Source organism: Mangifera indica, chromosome 2, assembly GCF_011075055.1.
Source record: "Mangifera indica cultivar Alphonso chromosome 2, CATAS_Mindica_2.1, whole genome shotgun sequence".
Taxonomy (NCBI): Eukaryota; Viridiplantae; Streptophyta; class Magnoliopsida; order Sapindales; family Anacardiaceae; genus Mangifera; species Mangifera indica.
Genome location: NC_058138.1, coordinates 9,499,800 through 9,527,228, shown reverse-complemented (window position 1 = coordinate 9,527,228; position 27,429 = coordinate 9,499,800). Strand labels below are relative to the sequence as shown.

At 33.1% G+C, this 27,429-nt stretch overlaps 1 protein-coding gene across 1 annotated transcript in view; it reads right to left on the bottom strand.

Annotated features, from left to right (window-relative positions):
- Positions 1-14,526: 14,526 nt before the first annotated feature.
- LOC123208528 (cytochrome P450 89A2-like) overlaps positions 14,527-27,429 on the bottom strand; it is a 46,175-nt gene continuing 33,272 nt past the window's right edge. Inside the window, exon 2 of the mRNA XM_044626061.1 lies at positions 14,527-16,022. Coding sequence (XP_044481996.1) covers positions 14,527-16,022 — 1,496 coding nt within the window. The remainder of the gene's footprint in view (positions 16,023-27,429) is intronic.

Here is a 27,429-nt window from a genome sequence, read left to right as displayed (position 1 = left end):
TTTTTACCCTTATGGCCAAAAATTACATCATGAATCATAATGAATTTCTTTATCCTTTTAAGCATAAATCACCTTAATTCTAATACCTTACACACTGATATAAGTAAAAGTTATTTAAATAACCTAACTCAAATTAACTTCAAGAATGTAAAATATGAAATTCTTACATTTTCTTTGCCAAATAGGTGATTTAAGCTTATTCACCTTCTTTTCTTCTTTCTGACAACCTTAATCAACCAAAAATATAATCATCCATCAAACTCCCAAATTTCACATATCTTAAAAATTAAATTTCTTACCTTAGAACTGATCAGAATTGACAGATCTACACTTTTTATAACTGGAGGCACTGGAAATTAGGTGATTTAGCTAGGTTTTTGGTGAATTTTGGTTAAGGGAAAAAGCTTAGTTTAATTTCATGGAGCTCTCGGCTAAAATGAAGAAGAAGATGAATAATTGATATTTTATAAGCCTACTGGACCATTTTGCCCTTAATCTTTTCCATAAATTACTATTTTATCCTTAGCCAATTACCAAAAACCCTTAGCACCACCATATAATTTCAAGTGTGCCATTCAATGTTAATTCCCACTTTGTCCCTTGAATCTTTATAAAATGACCATTTTACCCCCTTTGAAAAATATTGCTCATTTAGTAGTTTTCTATAATTCTTTTGCGATTTCTTTACACAACAAGTTATAAAATCAACTCTAGGGGTAATTTTGAAAGTGGAGTTTACTGACACACCTGAATTCGGATGTTACATTTCTTCTCCCCTTAAAAGAATTTCGTCCTCGAAATTTAAACAAATAAGTTGGGAAATCTCTCTCTCATTTGTTGCTCAACCTCCCATGTGGCTTCTTCCACCTTATGATTCTTCCATAATACTTTCACTAATGGAATTGTCTTATTTCGGAGCTCTTTTATTTTTCTGTCTAATATCTGCATCGGTTGCTCCTCATAAGCTAAATCTTCTTTTAATTCCACATCATCTGATTTTAAGACATGTGAAGGATCGCTAATATATTTTCTCAATAAAGAAATATGAAATACATTATGAACTCGATCCATACTAGGTGGAAGTGCAAGTCTATAAGCCACCTTGCCCACTCTTTCTAAAATTTCAAATGGGCCAATAAATCTTGGAGCAAGTTTCCCTTTTCTTCCAAATCTCATCATGTGCTTATAAGGGGCTATTTTCACAAAAACTTTTTCACCCGGTTGAAACTCTACTTCTTTCCTTTTCAAATCCGCATAGCTCTTTTGTCTGTCTTGAGCTTGTTTCATTCTAGTCTTGATAGTCTTTATATCTTCCACCATCCTCTGGGTTAACTCAGGCCCAAGAACTTGACTCAAATCATCTCGCTCTCCTATGTCATCCCAATGTAATGGAGATCTACACTTTCGTCCATAAAGAGCCTCATATGGTGCCATTTTAATGATGGACTGGTAACTATTATTATATGCAAATTCTATCAATGGAACCATTTCATGCCAAGTCATTTTATAATCTAAACAACAGGCCTTCAACATATCCTTTAGTATTTGATTCACCCTTTCTGTTTGGCCATCTGTTTGAGGATGATATGCTCTGCTAAATGCCAGCCTAGTACCCAAGGCTCTTTGTAAGCTACCCCAAAAAGCTGAAACAAATTTGGGGTCTCTATCTGACACAATAGTTTTGGGTACGCCATGTAATCTCACAATCTCCCGTATATAAATCTGGGCCAGTTGATCTGAAGCAAAACTATCTTTCACTGGAATAAAATGGGCCGATTTAGTCAATCTATCTACAATCACCCATAATGCATTATAGCCTTTTTGTACTCGAGGTAGGCCAATGATAAAATCCATTGAAATATCTTCCCACTTCCATTCAGGAATACTAAGTGGGTGAAGCAAACCTGAAGGTCTCTAATGCTCGGCCTTGACCTGTTGACATACCAAGCACTTAGCTACATAGTCACCAATATCTTTCTTCATACCTATCCACTAATAAGTTTTCTTTAAATCCTGATACATCTTTACTCCCCCAGGATGAGCAGTGTAAAGTGTATCATGTGCTTCACTTAGGATTTTCTTTCTCAAATCCAGATCTTGGGGAATACATACCCTGTTTCTGAACTTGAGCACTTCATCTATCATTTGAAACTCAGTTGCTTTCCCTTCACATATCTGTTGACTTATCTTCTGGCACCATAAATCTTTTACTTGTTTCTCTTTTATTTCATTGAAGAGATTAGGTTGAATTTCCAATCTGGCCACTTGACTTCTTATCACCTCAATCTGTTCCTTCTGAAACTCTTTTTGTAACTCTATCTGAATGGTGAGGTGAGCTATGGCAATCTTTCTACTCAAGGCATCGGCTACCACATTTGCTTTACTCGGTTGATATTTAATATTACATTCATAATCTTTGACTAGCTCCAACCATCTCCTTTGTCTCATATTCAAGTCTTTCTGAGTGAAGAAATATTTTAGACTTTTATGGTCAGTGTAGATATTACATTTAACTTCATATAAATGATGCCTCCAAATTTTTAAAGCAAAAACCACTGCTGCTAACTCTAAATCATGGGTAGGGTAGCGTGTTTCATAATCTTTTAACTGCCGAGAGGCATACGCTATCACCTTACCCTTTTGCATCAACACGGCTCCCAAGCCATTATACGAGGCATCACAATAAATATCATAATCTACACCTTTCTCTGGTAATACTAAAATAGGAGCTGTAGTCAACCGCCTTTTTAGCTCTTGGAAACTCTTTTCACAATCATCAGTCCATATAAAAGGAGTTCCTTGTCTAGTAAGAGCTGTAAGTGGTTTGGCCAACCGGGCAAAACCTTGAACAAATCTTCTGTAATAGCCGGCTAGCCCTAAAAAGCTTCTGATCTCTTTCACAGTCTTTGGCCTCGCCCATTCAAGTATTGTTTCCACTTTACTGGGGTCTATAGCTATACCTTCCTTAGTAACCACATGTCCCAAAAATACTACTCGATCCAACCAGAATTCACACTTAGAGAATTTGGCATACAATTTCTTTTCTCTCAATCTTTGTAGCACAAATCTCAAGTGTTCGGCATGTTCTTCTTCTGATTTGGAGTATATCAAGATATCATCAATGAATACCACCAGGAATTTGTCAAGGCAATAATGAAATATTCGATTCATTAAATCCATAAAGATTGCTAGAGCATTAGTCAATCCAAAGGGCATCACCACAAACTCGTAGTGCCCATAGCGGGTCGGAAAGCTGTCTTTGGAATATCTTGCTCTGCAATTCTCACCTGTGATAACCCGACCTCAAGTCAATTTTGGAGAATACAGAAGCTCCTTTCAATTGATCAAATAAATCATCAATTCGAGGCAACGGGTATTTATTCTTTACCGTCAGTTTATTCAACTCCCTATAATCAATGCACATACGAAGTGACCCATCTTTCTTTTTGACAAATAGTATGGGTGCTCCCCAAGGAGAGTGGCTAGGTCTAATAAAACCCTTATCTAAAAGTTCTTGCAATTGTTTCTTTAATTCTTGTAATTCAGCTGGAGCCATTCGGTAAGGGGCTTTTGAAATTGGGGCTGAGCCACGTTCTAACTCGATACTAAACTCCAACTCTCTCTCTGGAGGTAAACCTGGTAGCTCATCAGGAAAGATATTTGGGAAATCTTGTACTATTGGGACATCTTGAACACCCAATCTTTGAACATCATGCTCATGTACCACGTGAGCTAAATATCCCGTACACCCCTTTTTCAATAATTTTTGTGCTTTTACATTACTGATCATCATACTAGGCTGATGGCCCTCTCCGAAATTAAAGTAATCCCCATTATCAAGTTGGAATCGAGCCTTTTTCTTTCTACAATCAATCTCGACACTATATCTTTCTAAGAAATCCATGCCTAGGATAACATCAAAATCGGGCATATCAAAGACAATCAAGTCCACCTTTAACTTTCTCCCATGTATCACTACCCTTTGGTCTTTTAACATCTTATCTGTAATCACACTCCCCCCATCTAGCATCTCAATTCTAATGGAATGGGTAAATCTAACAGGCACTAAACCTACCCTTTAAATAACCCCTGGTGCAATAAAGGAGTGTGTAGCTCCTGAATCAATCAATGCATATAAAGAAATAGAGTGGAAAAAGAGCTGACCAGTAACTGCAGATGGACTAGCCTCCGCCTGACTATGCGTAGCTGTATAGACCCGTGCATTAGTACCTCTCCCTGGTTGCACTGGCAAAATTAGGCTTTGTTGTGGTTGTATCTGAACTGGCACTTTGGTACTTTGGCAATCTTTTGTTATATGCTCTGGCTGTCGGCATCTATAACAAATCACCTGTTTCTGCTGGTACCAACATTCCCCACTATGACGTCTCCCACAAATCTAACATTGGGGAATATTTTCTTTTCTAGGCCTCTTGTCACTCTTCCAACCTTTTCTACTTGCTTTTGACTGGAATTTTCTTTTTCCCCTATTGTTTCTGAAACTGGAGCCAATTGAACTACCCCCTGATGTTGTAACTGGTGCAGAAATAGTCAATGAAGTAGGTAAAGCTAACTGACTCGGCATCACTGTTTGGGGTACTGTTAATGATAAAGGTGTTGACATGGAAGGTGTATTCCTGGGTAGCTTATTAACATATACCTCCAACCTCAATGCTCTCTCCAATGCCTCTTCATAAGTTTGAGGAGGTTAAGGTCCAGCTAGCATATGCAAGGCTATCTCCGGTCTAAGGCCCTGAAGAAATCTGTCCAACCGAAGACTAGGAGTACTCACCATACCTGGAGTAAAACTAGCTAAGACATCAAAACGGGTTGAGTAATCCTTTACTGAACCCTCTCCCTACTGTAAAGAAATGAACTCTTGAACTTTGACTGCTACCACATCAGCTGTTCTGTATTGGGCCTCAAATACCCTTCTAAAGTCTTTCCAGATCATCAGATCCACATTTCTGGTTTCTTTAACTAGGTCCCACCATACGCGGGCCTCTCCCCTCATTAAGAAATTGGCATACCGAACTTTTTTTCTATCAGTCATAGGAAATAAATCCATAGTACTTTCCACCTGCTTGATCCAGTCATTAGCCATTAAAGGATCTTTAGTACCTTTAACTTCAGGAGGGGTATGCTGATTAGGTAAGGAATAAATTGGCTCAAGTCGCCTTTGAGCTCTAATTTCTCCTCTCCCTTCATTCCTCATTTCATTTCTGATTTCTTCTATGACTTCCTCACGAATCTCACTTCTAATCTCATCTCGAATGGCATCTCTAGCTATATTTTCAGGTGTGGGTCTATCTTGACTCTCAGTCAACACCTGACGAACTATATCTCTTATTTCTGCTAGCCCAAATCCTGAACCAACTAACGGGGCAGGATTAGACGGTTCTCCCGTCTCTCTTTGAATACCCCTTCCATGACCCCGTCCTCATCCTCGACTTGTGGTACTCCTCATCTAATAACTGCATAAGTGTAATTACATAATATTCTATTATTTGAATACAGGTAAAGAAAACAACTTACTGCAATCGATTCTCGAGAGCTAATCTGTGAGACATGAAGGGCACCTGTGCAATATTAGAATGCAAAACCATAGATATATTGTATTATATTACCACATATTATATTATATCTTCCTTTAAGCGCTCAAAATCGCGCTCTGATACCAAAAATGTAACCTCTCTTAACCATTGGGTGTGTTACAGAAAAACGGCATGAGTTCCCCTATTTTGGAGGGCCCGGGGAATTTTTTCTCTATTTAATTATGCCCTGTAACACTCCCAATTAACAATTCACATAAACCAGTCCTACCAATCGATTGGATTTTTTTTATCACATAATCATAATAAATAAAATAAGTACATAATAATAACTATCATAAAAATTATCACCCACAGAAACTTTATAACCAATTTTCATAACTAGCTGTATATATATATATACATATCCACCAATATCTACATCAAGTATATATATATATATATATATATATATATATATATATATATATATATATATATATATATATATATATATATATATATATATATATATATATATATATATATATATAGACATATATTCACATATACATCAAAACATATATATATCAATAAAAATATGGTGCCTTCCTCCCTTAGCCTCATGTCTTATTAGTGCTCCCCGGGAACCTTTGCTGCATTTCTTTACCTGTAAAATATTAAATTAAACGGAGTGAGCGACTATGGCTCAGTAAGAAAATCATACTAAACACTTAAAGTATTTCATACCAGTATTAATCTCTTTCATACTCAGCGTGTCTGGGCTATTCATATATCAAATTATTGACACGGACACGCATTAAACACATATCAGAATTCTTTCCTTTCACACATTTATTCATTTCCTTACTATACAGATATGATTCACTCGTTATGATTTATGCATGTATGAGTGCTATGACATTTCTATTTTCTGATCGTACATCTTTCTCAACTCTTTATTAGCCACATAGACTTGTATGTATGATTTTAATGCAATTTACTTTCATAAAATATTTTCTGATTTGTTTCTCTCTTTTTCTCATTGATCGGTCTCGACTACATATGACAGTACTTGCAGTCACCATACAAAATATAATTCTCTCTTACACGTATATTTTTTTTTCTTTGCTGTCCACACAGTACAGCTGGTTGTCCACACAATACAACCGATTATTTTCTTTGCTGTCCACACAGTACAGCTGGCGTGTAAGGATTTTTAGTATGTTTTCTGCTTTTCTGTATCATATGAGTCATTATAAAAGCATGCGTGACTTATAAAATATTTTTCCTCTTTCTTTATTTTTCTAAATCATGCATATGTTATGATTCCTCATGTATGCATATATAACCATAATATGAAATATGCGCATTTGTTATTTTCCCTTATTCTTTTCATTCCTTCTCAAATATCATATTATTTTCTTATGCATTTATATAAATATATATATATCATGCCTCAAATTAATTTCAATTTACAATATAGGCTTAATATAAGGGTTATTTCACATAACATGCACATAATTAAGCAACATTAACCTATATCGCATAAAATGACATTTTTGCCCTTATGGCCAAAATTTACCTTTTTACCCTTATGGCCAAAAATTACATCATGAATCCTAATAAATTTCTTTATCCTTCTAAGCATAAATCACCTTAATTCTAATACCTTACACACTGATATAAGTAAAGGTTATTTAAATAACCTAACTCAAATTTACTTCAAGTATGTAAAGTATGAAATTCTTACCTTTTCTTTGCTAAATAGGTGATTTAAGCTTATTCACCTTCTTTTCTTCTTTCTGGCAACCTTAATCAACCAAAAATATAATCATCCATCAAACTCCCAAATTTCACATATCTTAAAAATTAAATTTCTTACCTTAGAACTGATCAGAATTGACAGATCTATACTTTTTATAACTGGAGGCACTGGAAATTAGGTGATTTAGCTAGGTTTTTGGTGAATTTTGGTTAAGGGAAAAAGCTTAGTTTAATTTCATGGAGCTCTCGGCTAAAATGAAGAAGAAGATGAATAATTGATATTTTATAAGCCTATTGGACCATTTTGCCCTTAATCTTTTCCATAAATTACTATTTTATCCTTAGCCAATTACCAAAAACCCTTAACACCACCATATAATTTCAAGTGTGCCATTCAATGTTAATTCCCACTTTGTCCCTTGAATCTTTATAAAATGACCATTTTACCCCCTTTGAAAAATATTGCTCATTTAGTAGTTTTCTATAATTCTTTTGCGATTTCTTTACACAACAAGTTATAAAACCAACTCTAGGGGTAATTTTGGAAGTGGAGTTTACTGACACACCTGAATTCGGATGTTACACCCTAGCTGTCAACCCTAAACTTTTTAAAGACGTCTTTCAAGCAAAATATGAGTTCTTTTCCACCTCTTCAACCTTCTAGCCACCTAAAATTCAATGAGAATCAAGGATTAAACACAAAAACACAAGATTAAAGGCCAAGACTTGCGGATTTCATCAAGATTCAAAATGATCAAGCTAGAGCATTGTACCAGGATTGTATATATTCATCTTCTTATTCTTTTACGCATTATAAATTATCTTGAATTATTAATCTTTGTTTTTGTAATTATGAGTGGCTAATTATATTTTCTAGGGATTAAAAGGGATCTTTTGGTCCCCATAGTTATGTAGTTGCTTTTATTATTTATTTTATAATTTATGATGTTGCTTTTGATTTACTAATTGGGAATTAAAGTCTTGTGTGATGTTAATGGACAAATATCATACATGTTTGTAAGTTATGTAGGTTATCGAAAGATAGGAACACAACTAGTTCATGCAATCGTTAAATCTAGAAATTTAAGTTTGAAGATACATTAAATCCCTGTGGAGTCATTGATTATAACAAAAGCTTAATGAGTTTATATTAATTGAGTACCATGAAAGTAGATATTCGTTTAATGTTTACACGTTTAATCCACCTTGAAAGAGAAATTAGGTAAAATAGGATAATTAACTATCAAAGCACATCGAAACCATTAATTACTTAAAAGTGCAAGCACTACTAGTTATTTGGGATTAATAGTGAAATTTTAACTTCTAGATTCGTTGAATAGATAGGAAAGTTTATTAAATAGATTATTTAATTTCAAGCATTAGATTAACTTAATTAAATTAGGTTTAGTTTAGTATATAATTCGACATTAAATTAGGTTACCCGAAATAATATAAGTTACAAAATAAACTAGTAGTTAGCTTTTACTCCATGTGAGATCGATTTCTTAAGTATTATTTGACAACTTATGCACTTGCAAGCGAAATGCAACAACATTCCTTGGACATTGAATTTAGTCATCTAAGGCACATATTCGACTAAACTTTGAGGACGTGAATTGCCTTAAACTTTTACTTACTCATCTAGGGTACTTCTCCACAATTTCGATGATATACTATGCTTTAAAACATTTACTTTGTCATTTAGGGTACAACTTTGAACTCAAAACTTTGATAACACAATATGCAATGCATGTAAAAAACCATTTATATAGCATTGAAAACCTTTTATTTCTTAAAGCATCGTTTTTCTTTTAAACATTACTATGTTGATCAGACTAGATTAAGACAAAAATTTGGCACCTTACAATAAGTAACATAGTTGTGTTGTCCCTTTCCCAACATTTATTGGACTATAATTAACATATATGTGTCCTACTACAAACATGTGTGTAAAGAATCTCACAGGCTCCCTTTGCAACAACCCTCATTTAAAAACATATTCATAAAAATGTTTATGATAAAGACGTGTTTTGTGGGTGTCATGAACCTATGAAAACATACGAAACACAACCCACACATGTACTATGAGTATCCTCAGCCCATATGTGGCTCCCTAGCCTAATGAGTAATATAGTTGTGTCCTTTCCTTTCCATATACATATTTATTAGACTATAATTAACATAAATGTGCCATATTGCAAAAATGTGTATAAAGAATATCAAGAACTCCCCCTTTCAACAGCCCTAATTTAAAAACATATCCATAAAAATGTTTATGATAAAGACATGTTTTGTAGGTGTCATAAACCTATGAAAACATGCGAAACACATCCAACACATGTGTTATTGGTATCCTTAGCCCACATGTGTACTACAAGGTCGAGTCTCATAGATGTCCTATGAGAATTTAGACCTACATGTGTACTACAAGATTATGTTCCAACCATGGCTCTACACCCTAGGAATTTAGAAAATATGCAACACCATAGAATAAGCCTCATGCATAACATTTGGTGATGTATTTTCATGAAACTCATTAAACATGAACTCAAGCCCTTTATACTTTTCTCTCAGGCTAGCATATCACTTTCACCTTTCATAATTCATGTCATGTCTCATGCCTTACCTCTTAAGCCATTTTAGGCATGTTTTCATACTACTATGTACCCCTCAATTACCTTTTAAAACTTATGGTACTTCTTAAATGATTATTCTTCTCTAAGAATGTTTTATGTTTTCATACTTAACGTATGATTGTTCATCATAAAGGCAAATGTGTTCAATTAACAATCGTTCATGCCTTCATCATCACGTATGACCGTTCATAACCTTGAACATGCACTCATAATTTCTTTGTGAATGTCTTCCTAACTTTTCATGTATGACCATACATTAACCTAAAAGTATATTCATCATTTTCTATATATGAATGATGTGTGTATTTCATACATACAAATAGGGTTATAATAGTATAGTTTTAAAGTGAATTTTGGTCCATTTTGTCAAATTCTTTAAGTTTTATTTAATCTTGATGGCTTGATCTTATTTTGTTCTTTGAATTATATTTGTAGATGATTTGGAGTCATTCAAGCCCCTTTTAGAGTGAAAATGGAAACTTAAAGAAGCAAATGAGAAGAGTTTACATCAAGAGGCAGAGAGCAATTATGGGCAGTCTTAAGGTCATAATTGGTGCCCATAATTACTGGGCGTAAAATAAAAAAAAAAAAAGAAAGAAAAAAACAGAAAATAGGGTTTAGTGATAGGTATAAAAAGAAAGTTACGTCTTCTTCACCGGGGAGAACAAAATATACAACAACTCAAAGGATTTTTAGAGAGAAAAAGCTTCAAGAAACAAGTAGAAGAGGGAAGATCCAAGCTGAAAGATAGAAGACCCAAGAGAATCAAGATTTGAAGACCTTAAAGTTTTTCTTGTCTCTCTTATTATCTTCTTTCATTGATTCAAAATGTCTATCTCTCAAACTTTATCTTGTAATTTGAACTTTATAACCATGAATAGCTAATTTCCTTTGCTAGGGTTTATGATGAATCTATAAATTCTCAAGGATTATGTAATGGGTTTTGATTTTAATTAATGATGATGAATGTTCGATTTAGCAATTGTGATTTTAACTTCTTGCTTGGTGTTAGGGCCTAATACCATGCTTGTTTGTAGATTGGAGTGTGATATTGAGAAATACATACCCATTTAGTTCATGCCTTTGCTAAACCTAGGGTTTTATTTAGAGATAAATATAAACTTTTTGTGGGTAAATTGATTGTCATAGAAATTAATGGGTTTTGATTAACAACATACCACGAAAGTCGGTAAGCTTTTAATCTTAACACGCCTAATTAACCTTGAGAGAGGAATTGGGTAAAATAGGATAATCAACTATCAACAATTCATCTTATCATTGATTTTAATTGGATTCGTTACTGATTTTTGAGTGATTGATAGTGAAATCATAAACCCTAGGCTTTTTTATAATTGGTATTTCACTTATAATTTGTTAAGTAATTATTTTCCTTTGATAATTTCTATTTAGTTAGTCGCTTTATTTTATTGTTTTTAATTCAATCCCAATCCATAGCATTTTTATTTCTCTAGCTAATTTAAATTACAAAACAAACTAGTATTCAACAACCAATCTCTGTGGGACCGACATCTTTCTATATTACTTGATTGACTCGTATACTTGCGAGCCAAAGGCAACAAGTTTTTGGCGCCGTTGAACATGCACTCATAATTTCTTTGTGAATGTCTTCCTAACTTTTCATTTATGACCATACATTAACCTAAAAGTATATTCATCATTTTCTATATATGAACAATCGTACCATACTTGAATACGAGCATGAAATATTGTACATGTCTTTTGAATGGATGGTTGATCATGATATAAAACCCTAATTTTACCAAGGGATAGTTGTTCCTATCCTTGGAATGACCATTTTATAGTATCTAGAGTGACAAAATTGACAAAATTTGCTAGAATTTCTTAAGTTCAACACAACCATTTTTCATTCTTTTCAATTAAAAATTATGTTTTTACTCTTTGGAAAGGGAAGAATGCCCAATGAGTAATTATGTTCTTACTCTTTAGTTTTAGTTGAGTGACAAAAGTCATGCAACTAAAACTAAATTACATATCATAACATTATTTTCATTATCTTTCTAACTTAACCTCAATTAAACTTAAGCACATAACAATATGAACTCAACTCTTTTTAAATTAACAAAAATGACCTTACTATGCACTTGTGGGTATCACATATTTCATACAATTTTCCTCCTTGGATGTGCATGAAAAACTTTAATTTCATTATATCAATACTCATATACGGTGTTAAAGGTCCAAAGGATAGTACTGATGTCTATCTCTAACATTTAAATAAAGAATTACGAAAGTTGTTTATTTATCTATTTTCTTTTCATGAGGTTATATTTTCTTCATACTTACGTAGGGATTTATTATTTATTCATGGCATTGAGATGTAAGACAATTTTTAGATACATGATTATAGTTTTTTTCCTTTTAATGCATGATTTAAATTTTTGCATGGTGATGTTCAAAGCTATTCTATATGAAAAATTTTATCAACTTTTGGTTTGATAGGTTTTATATTCTTAAACCACGTAGATGAGATTCATGGTGAACTTAATTAATTGCTTAAAATATTATTTGTTGATTAGAGATAATGTTAATCATAGGATTGATGTTTTTTTGTTTCTATGGAGTCTGTTTTGTCTTTTAAAAAAAAAAAAAAACTATTTTTGTTCTTATATAATTTTTCATGATTCTTTCATAACTTGTGATACTAGACAAATTAAAGAATTCTCATGGATATTTTTCATTATATAATTTATATTTTTGTTTAGTTATTAGATTGATATTATAGTCGAACAGATTAGTTTTGACTTGACTTACTTTGATCAATAATTAGTGAGGATATAAAAGACAAGTCTAAATGCATATGTATATGTTATGAATTTTTATCTCATAATCTCTTCTCACAATTTATAGGTATTTAAAGATACAAGTCAATTAAGGGACATTGGTATTAATTGAGTATAATACATAGATTATTGTGATATTTTATAACAATTTGTAATTTAAATTATAGGGAGATTAAGACCATATGAAACTTATAGTTTTTTCTTAATTTTTTATGATTGTGAATCATATGGACACTTTTAAGATTATTGTAATTAGTACATGATAAATATTAATAATCATATTTTGCAAATATCTTGTTTGAAGTAAATTAGTTGAGAATCAAATTTGAATTATTAGTATCTCTATTACTATAATGAAAAAACTTCTATCGTTATTTCAATGATAGATGAATATAATTATATCTAAGAAAATATTTATTATTGTTACTTATTTAATGACTGGTATATGTAATTATAATGATGAGAATATTCAATGTTGATGATTTGTTTAATAATGGATAAATAAGAATGAGAATATTCATTATTGATATTATATTTAGTGATTGATAAATATAGCTATAGTAATGAAAATATTTATCATTAATATTATATTTATTGATTAGTAAATATAACTATAATATTCATCTTGGTATTATGTTTCATGACTAATAAATATAACTATAACAAATAAAATATTAATTCTTAATGTTCTATATAGTAATACATAAATATTTTTATAATGATCAGAATATTTATTATTATTATTACTATTATTATTTTCAATGACTATATATATTATTGTATCAATAAAATATTGGTTGTTTTTATTATTTTTAATTAAATGACGGATTATGATGAATTTCTTTATAATTAAAAGTTTGTAAGGATAGAAAATCTACTTTTAGCTATTTTTTTTCTTATTAATTTTTTTTAAACGTATGTTAATAAATTTATCTAGTTCCCTATTTTTATCTGGAAAAAAAATATATATATAGACTTACCCAAAAAAAAAAGGTATAGGAGAACAAATTTAGTCTTGAAAGGGGGAGACAACAAGGGGGTAAACTGTCGTTTCGGCTATTGCTATATATATAGCTTTGATATTACAGAATTTAGTTGGAAGGCGATGAGTTCAAGAAGCCATGGCCCATGCATGGTGTACCCCAAATTTCTTTGATTTATTTTATCGTTATTATTAGGCTAATTAGACAAAGGTGTGGTGCGACTTCCTCAAGAATTTTATCTTTTAATTATATGATCATTGTACTACTTAGACGATTGATAAGAATATCAGGCATTTTTTCTTTTAAATGATAATATAAAATGTTGTCGGAATTATATATGTCTACCAAGTAATTATAATTATATTAGTTACTTTGTAACGCTTTCGAGGGATTAGGATATTTCAATCTCAAATCATGAATATTATATAAACTGAAAAGCTTATTATGCAGTGAACATTTTCATATTATTTGAGCTAGTTTCTTGGATATTACAATTTTTTTTTTATTTTCTCTCTTTTATAATCTCAAGGGCTGAAACTTTATCAATTCCTAAATAGGAAATTATGTGATGTCGTCTCTTATCTAATTTAAATCTGAATATATCATTAAGAACCTTTGTAAAGTAAGAATATATAAAAGACAAAATACATGCATCTGACTTTTGCCTGGCAAATTAAACCATCAGGCATGGTAGCCATGGATATAATAAGTTCAATATATAAAACTTTATCTTAATGTGAAAACATACACACTGTTGTAAAGAAATTACCAAACGAAAAGAGGGACTTAATTAATTAAATTTTATTCTGGGACATAAAAGAACCTTCAATGGATTCTTCTTAACAGTTAAAACCTCTTGCTTCTCTTCCATATCAATCTCATTTCCACCAACGCCTTTCCACTCAAAATGCCAAACCATATTCCCCACGAAGTACTCCAAATGAAGTATTGCCAATGCATACCCGGGACATATTCTTCTCCCTGCCCCAAATGGCATCATCTTCATCTCTATACTCCCTTCTTTTGCATTTAACAATATTTCCTCTCTATTATTCATATGACTGCTCAAAAACCTCTCCGGCTTAAACGCCATTGGATCTTCCCAGGCTTCAGGATCCCATCCAATCTCTGCTATGAAGAAATTAACAGTGGCATTCTTTGGCACTAAAAACCCACCTAAAATCACATCTTCTGTTACTGCATGAGGCAATGAAAAATGGCTTGGAGGGTGTCGCCTTAAACCTTCTAGTATTACTGCTTTCAAATACGACATCTTCTGTAAATTTTCAACTTTCAAAATCCCCTGTCGATCTCTCACCACTCCTTTAATCTCCATGTATAGTTTCTCTTGGATATGTGGATACTTCACCAAATTTGCCATAATCCACTCCCATGCTGCCGACGTTGTATCAGTACCCCCATTCAGAAACTCAAAGCATAGATCCACCATTTCATCTTCAGTAAGCTTCCTGTTATCCTCCGGGATTCGGAGGCCTGAAAATGTATCAACATAACATAAAACATATTTATCTTTTCTCAAATTGTTTTCCTTTACTTTCTCTCGCTCTCTTATCAAAGGGATCATAGAATCTTTGTATTGCTGCCTTACCACAAATAGCTCCTTCCACTGTTTCCGAAAAAAAATCCTTGTCACTCTCGGCCACATATTCAGTGTATTGACTCGACCAACACTCAACATCAAACGATCGTGGGCGCCTTTTATTTCCTTGATTTGTTTCTCTTCAATATTGTCCCCGAAACACATGAGGACTAACAAGCTAAACATGGAGTATTGAAAGTACTCAATCGCCGGCACCGAATCGCATGAGCTAGACTGAGATTTCATACATTCTAGTAAATTACGCAACACCCTCTTGCGTATATGTGAATAGGATTTCACTTGTGATGAATTCAGAATCTGTGAAGTGAGGTTTCGCCGAAGAAGTCGCCACGTAGGGCTGTAAGCGGCGGAGCTAATAGTATTTTTGTATCTACCGTCAGGGCCCGGTGGCCTGTCAGCAAATATCGTTCCATTTTGAATTAAGGCTTGGTGGGCAAGAGTGCGGTCAGCGATGAAGATGGAAGGCGTACAACCAAAGTGAAGAGTTAAAATTCGACCAAATTTAGCGTGGAGTTTGAGGAGAATGGGCTCCAATTTGGCAACTTTGCAGGGCAACAGTAAGTTGCCGAAAATGGGGAAGGAAAGGGGCCCTGGTGGAGGGTTTGGGGAGAGCTTTTTTGTGTTGTATATAAATTTGATGAGCAGAGCAGGGAAGGAGATTAAGGCTAGAATGACGAACCAGTTTTCCATTATACAATGTGGCAATTTGGAAGACAGGTAAAATGGGTACGAGAATCAATATATTAGACAGAGGAATGTCTTTTGTGATTGTTTGTTATGCGCAGATAGTCGTCCCAAGATTTTTTAAATATTTTCTTTAGATCAGAATATAACATTTTCATAAATAAACATTAAGCAATTACTAGATTAGTGAATCTTTCGAGATAGAATCAACGAAAGAATGAAAGGTAAGGAATTTCTTTCTATATGTGCGTTAGAAAAACTTATTAGAATTCTTAGGAATAATAGTTTTATCCATTAGCAATTTTAAAATAAAAGAATTATTCATTTCATACTTAATGTCAAATTAAATAAACTGTTCTAAAATAAAAATTGTGTAATGTGGTGGTATCTCAAATTTATGTTAAGAGTACTTAACCAATGTTTTATTAACCTGTCCAGTCAAGGGGCCGATCTGAGTAAAACCCGGTCCAAGCAGCTAGTCGGGTTGCTAGCATTGTTGAATTCTTGGGTATAGTTGAGAATATGCATCTTCTTTGTCATTACTGTTTAAAGTTCTTCATTACCCATCAGAATTGACTACCTCCTATGTATGACTAGAAAAGTAGTGAGGGTAAATAAAATTGTAGGGGAGCAATGGCATGATCCTAAATTTGGATTCCTGCCGACAGGTGATTTTGTACAGTTGGTCATATGTCTGTGTAGTGGGGTAAAAATGTTGAAGGGGAACACTGGCTTATGGCATTGCACAATATGGTTAAAAAATGCCACAGAGATTTTTTAGCCCATGCATTTAGCTGCTGGCGGCTTCTTGAAATCTGACAGAGGCTAGACTAATTTTCGACTGTTGGAGCGCCTACTGAAGTTAGTTTCTTACAAGTCCCTGAGGAATAGCACATTTATATTTCCTGCATCGGTTGCATTTGTTTCATTTATATTGTGCATGTTCTTAGACTTTCGTTCATTACGAGCTTGGACATATACTTCTAGAGCTACTCAATTAGCTACGACGCCCGGTTCATTTCCCAAGGTTGAGAAGCACATTGTAAAGAACACAGGTTTTTTATTGTTTTGTAATGTTTTCCATCAACAACTAACTTCTATTTCATATATATTATATTTTAAAATTTTTCATCTTAATTTGCTTATGTTATTCTCATTTTTATATAGGATCACAATCTCATACATGAAGCTGACTCGGGATGAAGTTGATGCTGGCAACGACTCATGAATGATGATTAAAGAAAAATTATTGTTATTGATTTGCACCTTGTTTCATAAGTCCAACAGAAACTTTTATTTAGTCAAGTTAACAGAGTTCATGATTGAAATAATCCTTTCTAGGTCAACACTATTGATTTGCATTATCTTTACGTTGGAATGGTCTTTACAAAGATCAAAACTTTGTTATAAATTGATGTTTCTTTAGTTTCTTTTTAATTGAATTATTCATATAATTAAGCATAGGTAAGTATAGGATTGTTTCATGAGCATTCTTCTTCTGTTTCAACCAATATGTTCGATCACATTGTGAAGTATGGACATTGATTAATTTAAATGTCTAGTCATTCTATCTCCATGTGGATCATCTAGGTTTTTGCAATTCTTCTATTTTCTTCAATAGTTGACAGGAGAATGTTGGAAATTTTTTTATGTGGGCTAATATTAATTATGATTTTGATTTAATAAAACTAGACAATTGAATAGTCTAATGTCAGTTTACAAATAGATTTAAGTGATCAATAAAAATAAGTCCAATACACTTAGAGGTTATGATCGACGTGGATAACATAAGTGTAAGTCTTGAAGTTTATTAGACTTTGATGGAGGGTTAATTAACCTACTATAAATTAATTAAGTTTTTGCTTCAAAATCTAATGCAATAATTGTAGTATAGCTCACCTCATTAAAAGTTATCATTTGGGGAGATTTCTAGAGTAAAAGACTAAATCACTTTGAGAGGTTATCTTGACAGGTATGACATACAATCTTAGCAACTTTATAGATTTAAATTACATGACGATCCAAATATTCTTATAACTCTAAATTTAATTCAATATTGTGTAACCTATGTGTAAATCCTGAGAACTAGGATTGTGTGACTTTATGTTATTCATGTGTATTAAATCTTACATATGGTATCAAAGCAATATGGATTAGGTTATAAAATTTGAATATGGAAATCAAAATTAGGTTGAAATTTGGGATTGAAATCTAATTAGGGTTTATTTCAATTAGACTTTGAAATTGAAATTAGGGTTTTCAATTCATAAATCAAACATCAAAATTAAGTGTCAATAATTTGAAATTAGTCAAATTACAGATTGAAATTCCGTTTTGGTTGAATCTAATTTCGTTATAAACTTGAATTTTTAGCTTGATTCAACCTTGAATAGTCATCGTTGAAAATATCATGTTAATTGTTTTCATGAATTTCAACAAGATTAAAGGCGTTTGAGCTACAACCAACATGAGCCATGTGCTCATGCCCTATCTTTGTCGACTAGTACAACCAATGGGTAGTGTAACTAGGTAGAAAAATTGTAATTGGCGATAGAATATGTCTGGCTTTTTTCAACGAAATTCAAAGTTGGAGACATCAAATTAGATGTCGATGACATGTTGTGGAGCTTCTTCATTTTCTATGATTACCAATTGCTTACCTTTCATTTTTTCGTTGAAAGGTAAGCAATTCCTAGTAGGTGTGTGTGCATGCATATAAGATCACTTGAACATTTTAATGTGTGTGAATATCTTATGAGAGGGCATAAAGGCTAGTTTAGACACACATTATTGTGTAAAGGTATTTAGAAAGTGCACATGAGTTCATAAGCCATTTATAATGTTATGAGGTAATGCATAAAACACAATAAAGAGATGTGACAGTAAGCAAACAAACATTGAAGGTTTTAGGATGCGTATTAGAACTCGTGAAAGGCAAACAATAATCCCTAACATCCATTAAGGACTTATGGAAGCACGTGAATGGCTTAGGGTGACATATAAAGGTATATGAGACACTTGTAAGTCTCAATTTGAAGGTGAATTGAATTTTAGATAAATGTTGTGACATAAAGTACTCTCCTATCATTAGGATTGATAAATTTAAGTATCAATTTTATCGTGTGTAGTTAAGTTACCACATGAGGTCAAAATTATTGTTTACTAGATTAGATGTAACAATTTAAAGAAGACTGTTAAAGATAATATGATATCATGTCTCATGAAATCTTAATTAAGACAATAATATTTAGTATCATTGGAATATTTTGTGAGTTTTCATGATGTTAATCACCAAAGTAGTACATTATTGATACTTACAAAATTTTCCATTAGGTAATGATACATTATTCATTTTTGATGCATAAGGTTAATTTTGGAAATGCATTGGTTGTGGGGAACTCAATACACCCAAAGGTGGTTAGGTTATTTGATTGACATGTGCTTTCCTATTAAATAAAGGAGGAATAATGGCTAAGAAAGTTTTATCTACCCAAAGGTGATATTTCTTTCAAAAATCATATGTTTTGAAGATCTTCATATGGGTATGTAACCTTGTGTTTGGGATCTAATAGCATGTCATTTCTTTTGCCCAAAGGTTTTATAATGATGATGTACTAAGGAACCTTATAAATGTGGTTTATACGATTTTAAAGGTATTTTGATTATTGTCTAATACGAATTTGTTGAAATGCTTAATTAAGATTGTCAGAGATGATTTAGTATTGTATCTCATGAAATCTTTATTTTGGCAATATTATTTAGTCTCAATATAAATTATTGTAAGTTGTAGAATGTTTAATCATTAAAGCAGTGCATTAATTGAAGCTTGCAAAATTTTCACATTCGGTAAAAGAGACATTCTTCAATTTGATGCATATAATTTCCTACATAAAGGTGGTTATTGTATGCGTTAAAATTAATGGTCACATAAGGCATTCGTGGAATTACATTGGTCGTGAAAATTTCAATTCACCTAAAAGTGGTGTTAGCCTAACATAAGTTCAACAATCAAAATCAAGGATAAATTTTCATTTTTCATTCATTTATATCATGTACATATATCATGAAAAATTAACAATTATATTATTAAATACATGAACATAATATAATTGGAAGAGATTTAAGTATACATTGTATTTACTTCTCAAAACAAGTAAAAAGAATCCTTGAGAGAAGAAAAAAATTAGAAGAATTTCCTTAAATTTTAAACTCTTGAAAATTATATTACATCCTCTCGGTTTTTATAGAAGAGAGTAAGGGTTTGGGTTTCAGTTGATTTTAAATCCGCATGACTTAATAATTTTGGCTTTAACAAAAGTAAAAAAGAAAATAGTAAAAAGATATATTTGGTTGACTAGCTAACACATACGACATACAACACTAGGGTTCATCTGTCTCCCATGTGTTTTACAAAAGTATAAAGTATCTAATAATATCTAATTATTTTATCCAAGTGAAAAAGAGTGTTGGCAATATCTAAATCGTTGATCCTAAATTGTTGGCAACATCTCAATCCTCCATTTACTATCTACATCTTTGGCACACATTTTGCATCCATGTGTTGATCATCTGTAAGTTGATAAAATCTCCTTCCTTCTTGGGCTTAAATAGAATTGGTTCGGTTTATCAAGTCCATGAAGTTTCCAAAAGATTCTTCTAAAGCCTTTTCATCCTCACTTTGGGCTTTGTTTTGGGCTTCAGCCTCATGAATCAGAACTATTTGAAGAATATCTGTAACACCCGAATTCAGGTATGCCAGTGAACTCTACTTCCAAAATTACCCCTAAAGTTGATTTTATAACTTGTTGTTTAAAGAAATTACAAAAGAATTATAGAAAACTACTAAATGAGCAATAATTTTTAAAGAGGGTAAAATGGTCATTTTAGAAGGATTTAAGAGACAAAGTGGGAATAAAAATTGAATCGCACACTTGAAATTATATGGTGGTGCTAAGGGTTTTTGGTAATTGGCTAAGGATAAAATAGTCATTTGTGGAAAAGGTTAAGGGCAAATTGGTCTAAAAGGCTTATAAAACCCGTCAACTATTTATTTTCTTCTTCCTTAGCCAAGAGTCTGCATAATTTAGCTAAAATTTTTCCTTCAAGCAAAATTCATCAAAAAACCTAGCTAAACCACCTAATTTCCAGAGCCTCCAGTTATAAAAAATGTAGATCTATCAATTCTGGTAAGTTTTAAGGTAAAAAGTTTAATTTTTAAGAGATGTCAAGTTTAGGGTTATGATGGATGATTATATTTTTGGCTGATTAAGGTTGCTAGGAAGAAGAAAAGAAGGAGGATAAGCTTAAATCACCTAATTAGCAAAGAAAATGTAAGAATTTCATATTTTACATACTTGAAGTAATTTGAGTTAAGTTATTTAAATAAACTTTACTTATATAAGTGTGCAAGGTATTAGAATTAAGATGATTTATGCTTAAAAGGATAAAGAAATTCATTAGGATTCATGATGTAATTTTTGGCCATAAGGGTATTTTAGACATTTCATATTCCTAGGGTTCGCTCAATGGATTTTGTGTGTTGAATATATGAGAAATGATGAATTGATGAAAGAATTTGCATTAAGGGTAAGCATGTGATTTTATCCATAAGGGCAAAAGTGTCATTTTATGTGATGTAGGTTAATTTTTACTTAATTATGTGCATGATATGTGGAAAAACCCTTATATTAAGCCTATATTGTATATTTGAAATTAATTTGATGCATGAGATATATATATATATATATATATATATATATATATATATATATATATATATATATGCATGAGAAAATAATATAATGTTTGATAAGGAATGAAAAAAATAAGGGAAAATAATGAATGGACATATTTCATATTATGGTTATACATGCATACATGAGGAATCATAGCATATGCATGATTTCAGAAAAAATAAAGAAAGAGGAAAAAACATTTTCTAAGTTATGCATGTTTTCGAAAAATAGAAAACAAGTGCTTTTGGTTTTATAATGACTCATATGATACAGGAAAGTAGAAAACATGCTTAAAATTTCTTACACGCGAGCTGTACTGTGTGGACAGCAAAGAAAGATAACGGTTGTACTGTGTGGACAGCAAAGAAAAATATCAGTTGTACTGTGTGGACAACAAAGAAAAAATAGTGAAATATGCGTGTAAGGGAGAATTATACCTTGTATGGTGACTGCAAGTACTGTCATATGTAGTCTAAATCGGTTAATGAAAATATTTGAAAAAAAGAAAGAGAGAAAAAATTAGTAAATATTTTATGAAAGTCATTTGCATTGGAATCATATATGCAAGCCTATATGGCTGATAAATAGTCGAGAAAGATGTACGATCAGAAAATAAAAAAGTCATGACACTCATACATGCATAAATCATAACGAGTGAATCATATTTGTATAGTAAGAAAATGAATAAATGGGTGAAAGAAGAGAATTTTGATATGTGTTTAATGCGTGTTCCGTGTCAATTATTTGATATATGAATAGCCCAGACACGCTGAGTATGGAAGAGATTAGTACTGGTATGAAATACTTTGAGTATTAAGTATGATCTTCTTACTAAGCCATGGTCCTTCACTCCGTTTAATTTAATATTTTACAAGTAAAGAGTTGCAGCAAAGGTTCCTAGGGAGCACTAGTGAGACATAAGGTTGAGGGAGGAAGGCACCATAATTTTGTTGATTTATATGTTTTGATGTATATGTGAATATATGTATATATATATATATATATATATATATATATATATATATATATATATATATATATATATACTTGATGTAGATATTGGTGGATATGTATATATTTTGTTTGCTATACGTATATATGTGATTGTGTATAGTTATATCTATACATGTATATATATATGACTAGTTATGAAAATTGATTATAAAGTTTCTGTGGGTGATAATTTTTATGATGGTTATTATTATGTACTTGTTTTATTAATTGTGATTAAGTTGATGAAAATTCAATCGGTTTGTAGGATTGGTTTGTGTGAATTGTTAATTGGGAGTGTTATAGGGCATAATTAAAAAGAAAAAAATATTCCCTGGGCCCTCTAAAATAGGAGAACTCTTGCTATTTTTCTATAACACACCTATTGGTTAGGAGAGGTTACATTTTTGGTATCAGAGCGCGATTTTGGGTGCTTAAAGATGGATATAATAGAATATGTTGTAATATAATATAATATAATATTTATATATAGTTTTGCATTCTGGTATTACACAGGTGCCCCTCATGTCTCATAGATCAGCTCCCGAGATTTGACTGCAGTAAGTTGTTTTCTTTGCCTACATTCAAATAATAGAATGATAAAATCCTTATATAGTTACACTTATGCAGTTAATAGATGAAGAGTACCACAAGACGAAAACAGGGTCGTAGAAGGGGTATTCAGAGAGAGACAGGAGAACTGTATAACCCTACCCCATCAGGTGATTCAAGATTTGGGCTAGCAAAAATCAGAGATATAGTCCGTCAGGTGTTGACCGAGAGTCAAGATAGACCTACACCTGAAAATATAGCTAGAGATGCCATTCGAGATAAGATTAGAAGTGAGATTTGTGAGGAGGTCATAGAAGAAATCAGAAATGAAATGAGGAATGAAGGGAGAGGAGAAATTGGAGCCTAAAGGCAACTTGAGCCCATTTATTCCTTACCTATTCAACATACCCTTCATGAATTTAAAGGTACTAAAGATCCTTTAGTAATTGATGAGTGGATCAAACAGGTGGAAAGTACCATGGATTTATTTCCTATGACTGATACAGAAAAAGTTTGGTATGCCAGTTTCTTGATGAGGGGAGAGACTCGCATATGGTGGGACCTAGTTAAAGAAACCAGAAATGTAGATTTGATGACCTAGCAGGACTTTAGAAGGGCATTTGAGGCCCAATATAGAATAGCTGATGTGGTAACAGTCAAAGTTCAAGAGTTTATTTCTTTGCAGCAGAGGGAGGGTTCACTTAAGGATTACTCTACCCGTTTTGATGTTCTATCTAGTTTTGCTCTAGGTATTATGAGTACACCTAGTTCCGATTGAACAGATTTCTTTAGGGCCTTAGACCGGAGATAGCCTTACATGTACTAACTAGACCACAACCTCCTCAAACTTATGAAGAGGCATTGGAGAAAGCATTGAGGTTAGAGGTATATGTTAATAAGCTACCCAGGAATGCACCCTCCATTACAACACCTCCATCAATGACAATACCCCAGACAGTGATACCAAGTCGGTCAGCTTTACCTATTTCATTAACTATTTCAACACCTACTATAGCATCAGGGGGTAGTTCAATTGGCTCCAGTTTCATAAACAACAGGGGAAAAAGAAAATTCCAGTCAAAAGCGAGTAGAAAAGGCGGGAAAAGTGACAAGAAGCCTAAAAAAGAAAATATTCCTTAATGTCAGATTTGTGGGAGACGTCATGGTGGGGAATATTGATACCGATAGAAACAGGTGATTTGTTATAGATGCCGACAGCCAGGGCATATAGCAAAGGATTGCCAGAGTACCGAGGTGCCAATCCCGATACAGCCATAGTAAATCTTGATTTCGCCAATGCAACCAGAGAGAGGTACTAATGCACAAGTCTATACAGCTACCCATAGTCAGGTAGAGGCTAGCCCATCTGCAGTTACTAGTCAGCTCTTATTCCACTCTGTTTCTTTATATGCATTGATTGATTTAGGAGCTACACACTCTTTTATTGCACCAGGGGTTATTGAAAGGGTAGGTTTAGTGCTGTTAGATCTGCCCATTCCATTAGAGTTGAGATGCCAAATGGTGGGAGTGTGATTACTAATAAGATGTTAAGGGACCAGAGGGTAGTGATACAGGGGAGAGAGTTAAAGGTGGACTTGATTGTCTTTGATATGCCCGATTTTGATGTTATCCTGGGCATGGATTTCTTAGAAAGATATGGAGTTGAGATTGACTGTAGAAAGAAAAAGGCTCGATTCCAACTTGACAATGGGGATCACTTCAGTTTCGGAGAGAGCCATCAACCAAGTATGACGATCAACAGTGTAAAGGCACAAAAATTGTTGAAAAAGAGGTGTATGGGATATTTAGCTCATGTGGTACATGAATGTGATATTCAAAGATTAGGTATTTAGGATGTCCCAATAGTACGAGATTTTTCAGATATTTTTTCTGATGAGCTACCAGGTTTACCTCCAGAGAGAGAGAGTTGGAGTTTAGTATTGAGTTAGAACTTGGCTCAGCCCTAATTTCAAAGGCCCCTTACTGGATGGCTCCAGCTGAATTACAAGAATTAAAAAAACAGTTGCAAGAACTTTTAGATAAGGGTTTTATTAGACCTAGCCACTTTCCTTGGGGAGCGCCCATATTATTTGTCAAAAAGAAAGATGGGTCGCTTCGTATGTGCATAGATTACAGGGAGTTGAATAAACTTACAGTGAAGAATAAATACTCGTTGCCTCGAATTGATGATTTATTTGATCAATTGAAGGGAGCTTCTATGTTCTCCAAAATTGACTTGAGGTCGGGTTATCACCAGGTGAGGATTGTAGAGCAAGATATTCCAAAGACAATTTTTCGGACCAGTTACGAGCACTACAAGTTTGTGGTGATGCCCCTTGGATTGACTAATGCCCCAATAATCTTTATGGATTTAATAAATTGAGTATTTCATGATTGTCTTGACAAATTCTTGGTGGTATTTATTGATGATATCTTGATATACTCTAGATCAGAAGAAGAACATACTGAACACTTGAGATTTGTGCTACAAAGATTGAGAGAAAAGAAATTGTATGCCAAATTCTCTAAGTGTGAATTATGGTTGGATCGAGTAATATTTTTGGGACACGTGGTTACTAAGGAAGGTATAGTTGTAGACCCCAGTAAAGTGGAAACAATACTTGAATGGGCGAGGCCGAAGATGGTGAAAGAGATCAGAAGCTTTTTAGGGCTAGCTAGCTATTATAGTGTACAAGGTTTTGCCCGGTTGGCCAAGCCACTTACATCTCTTACTAGACAAGGAACTCCTTTTCTATGGACTGATGCTTGTGAAAAGAGTTTCCAAAAGCTAAAAAGGCGGTTGACTACAACTCCTATTTTAGTATTACCAGAGGAGGCATTATTTATATGGAGTTAAATATAATATCTACACCGACCATAAAAGTCTAAAATATTTTTTCACTCAGAAAGACTTGAATATGAGACAAAGAAGATGGTTGGAGCTATTCAAAGATTTGAATGTGATATTAAATATCAATCGGGTAAAGCAAATGTGGTAGTCGATGCCTTGAGTAGAAAGATTGTCATAGCTCATCTCACCACTCAGATAGAGTTACAGGAAGAGTTTCAGAGGGAACAAATTGAAGTGATAGGGAGTCGGGCGACTAGATTGGAAATTCAACCTAATCTCTTCAATGAAACAAAAGAGAAGCAAGTAGAAGATTTGTGGTGCTAGAAAATAAGTTAACAGATATGTGAAAGGAAAACAATTGAGTTTCAAATGATAGATGGCGTGCTTAAGTTTAGAAACAGGGTATGTATTCCCTAAGATCTGGAATTGAGAAAGAAAATCTTGAGTGAAGCACATGATACACTTTACACTGCCCACCCTGGGGGAGTAAAGATGTATCAGGATTTAAAGAATACTTATTGGTGGATAGGTATGAAAAAAGATATTGGTGAATATGTAGCTAAGTGCTTGGTATGTCAACAGGTCAAGGCCGAGCATCAGAGACCTTCAGGTTTGCTCCACCCACTTAGTATTCCTAAATGGAAGTAGGAAGATATTTCAATGGATTTCATCATTGGCCTACCTCGAGTACAAAAAGGCTATAATGCACTATGGGTGATTGTAGATAGATTGACTAAATCGACACATTTTATTCCAGTGAAAGATAGTTTTGCTTCAGATCAACTGACCTAGATTTATGTACGGGAGATTATGAGATTGCATGGCGTACCCAAAACTATTGTGTCAAATAAAGACCCCAGATTTGTTTCAGCTTTTTGGGGTAGTTTACAGAGAGCATTGGGTACTAGGCTGCATTTAGCACAACATAGCATCCTCAAACAGATGGCCAGACAAAGAAGGTGAATCAAATACTAGAGGATATGTTGAGGGCCTGTTGTTTAGATTATAAAATGACCTGGCATGAAATGATTCCATTGATAGAATTTGCATATAATAATAGCTACCAGTCCACTATTAAAATGGCACCATATGAGGCTCTTTATGGAAGAAAGTGTAGATCCCCATTACATTGGGATGACATAGGAGAACGAGATGATTTGAGTCAAGTTCTTGGGCCTGAGTTAACCCAAAGGATGGTGGAAGATATAAAGACTATCAAGACTAGATTGAAGCAAGCTCAAGACAGACAAAAGAGCTATG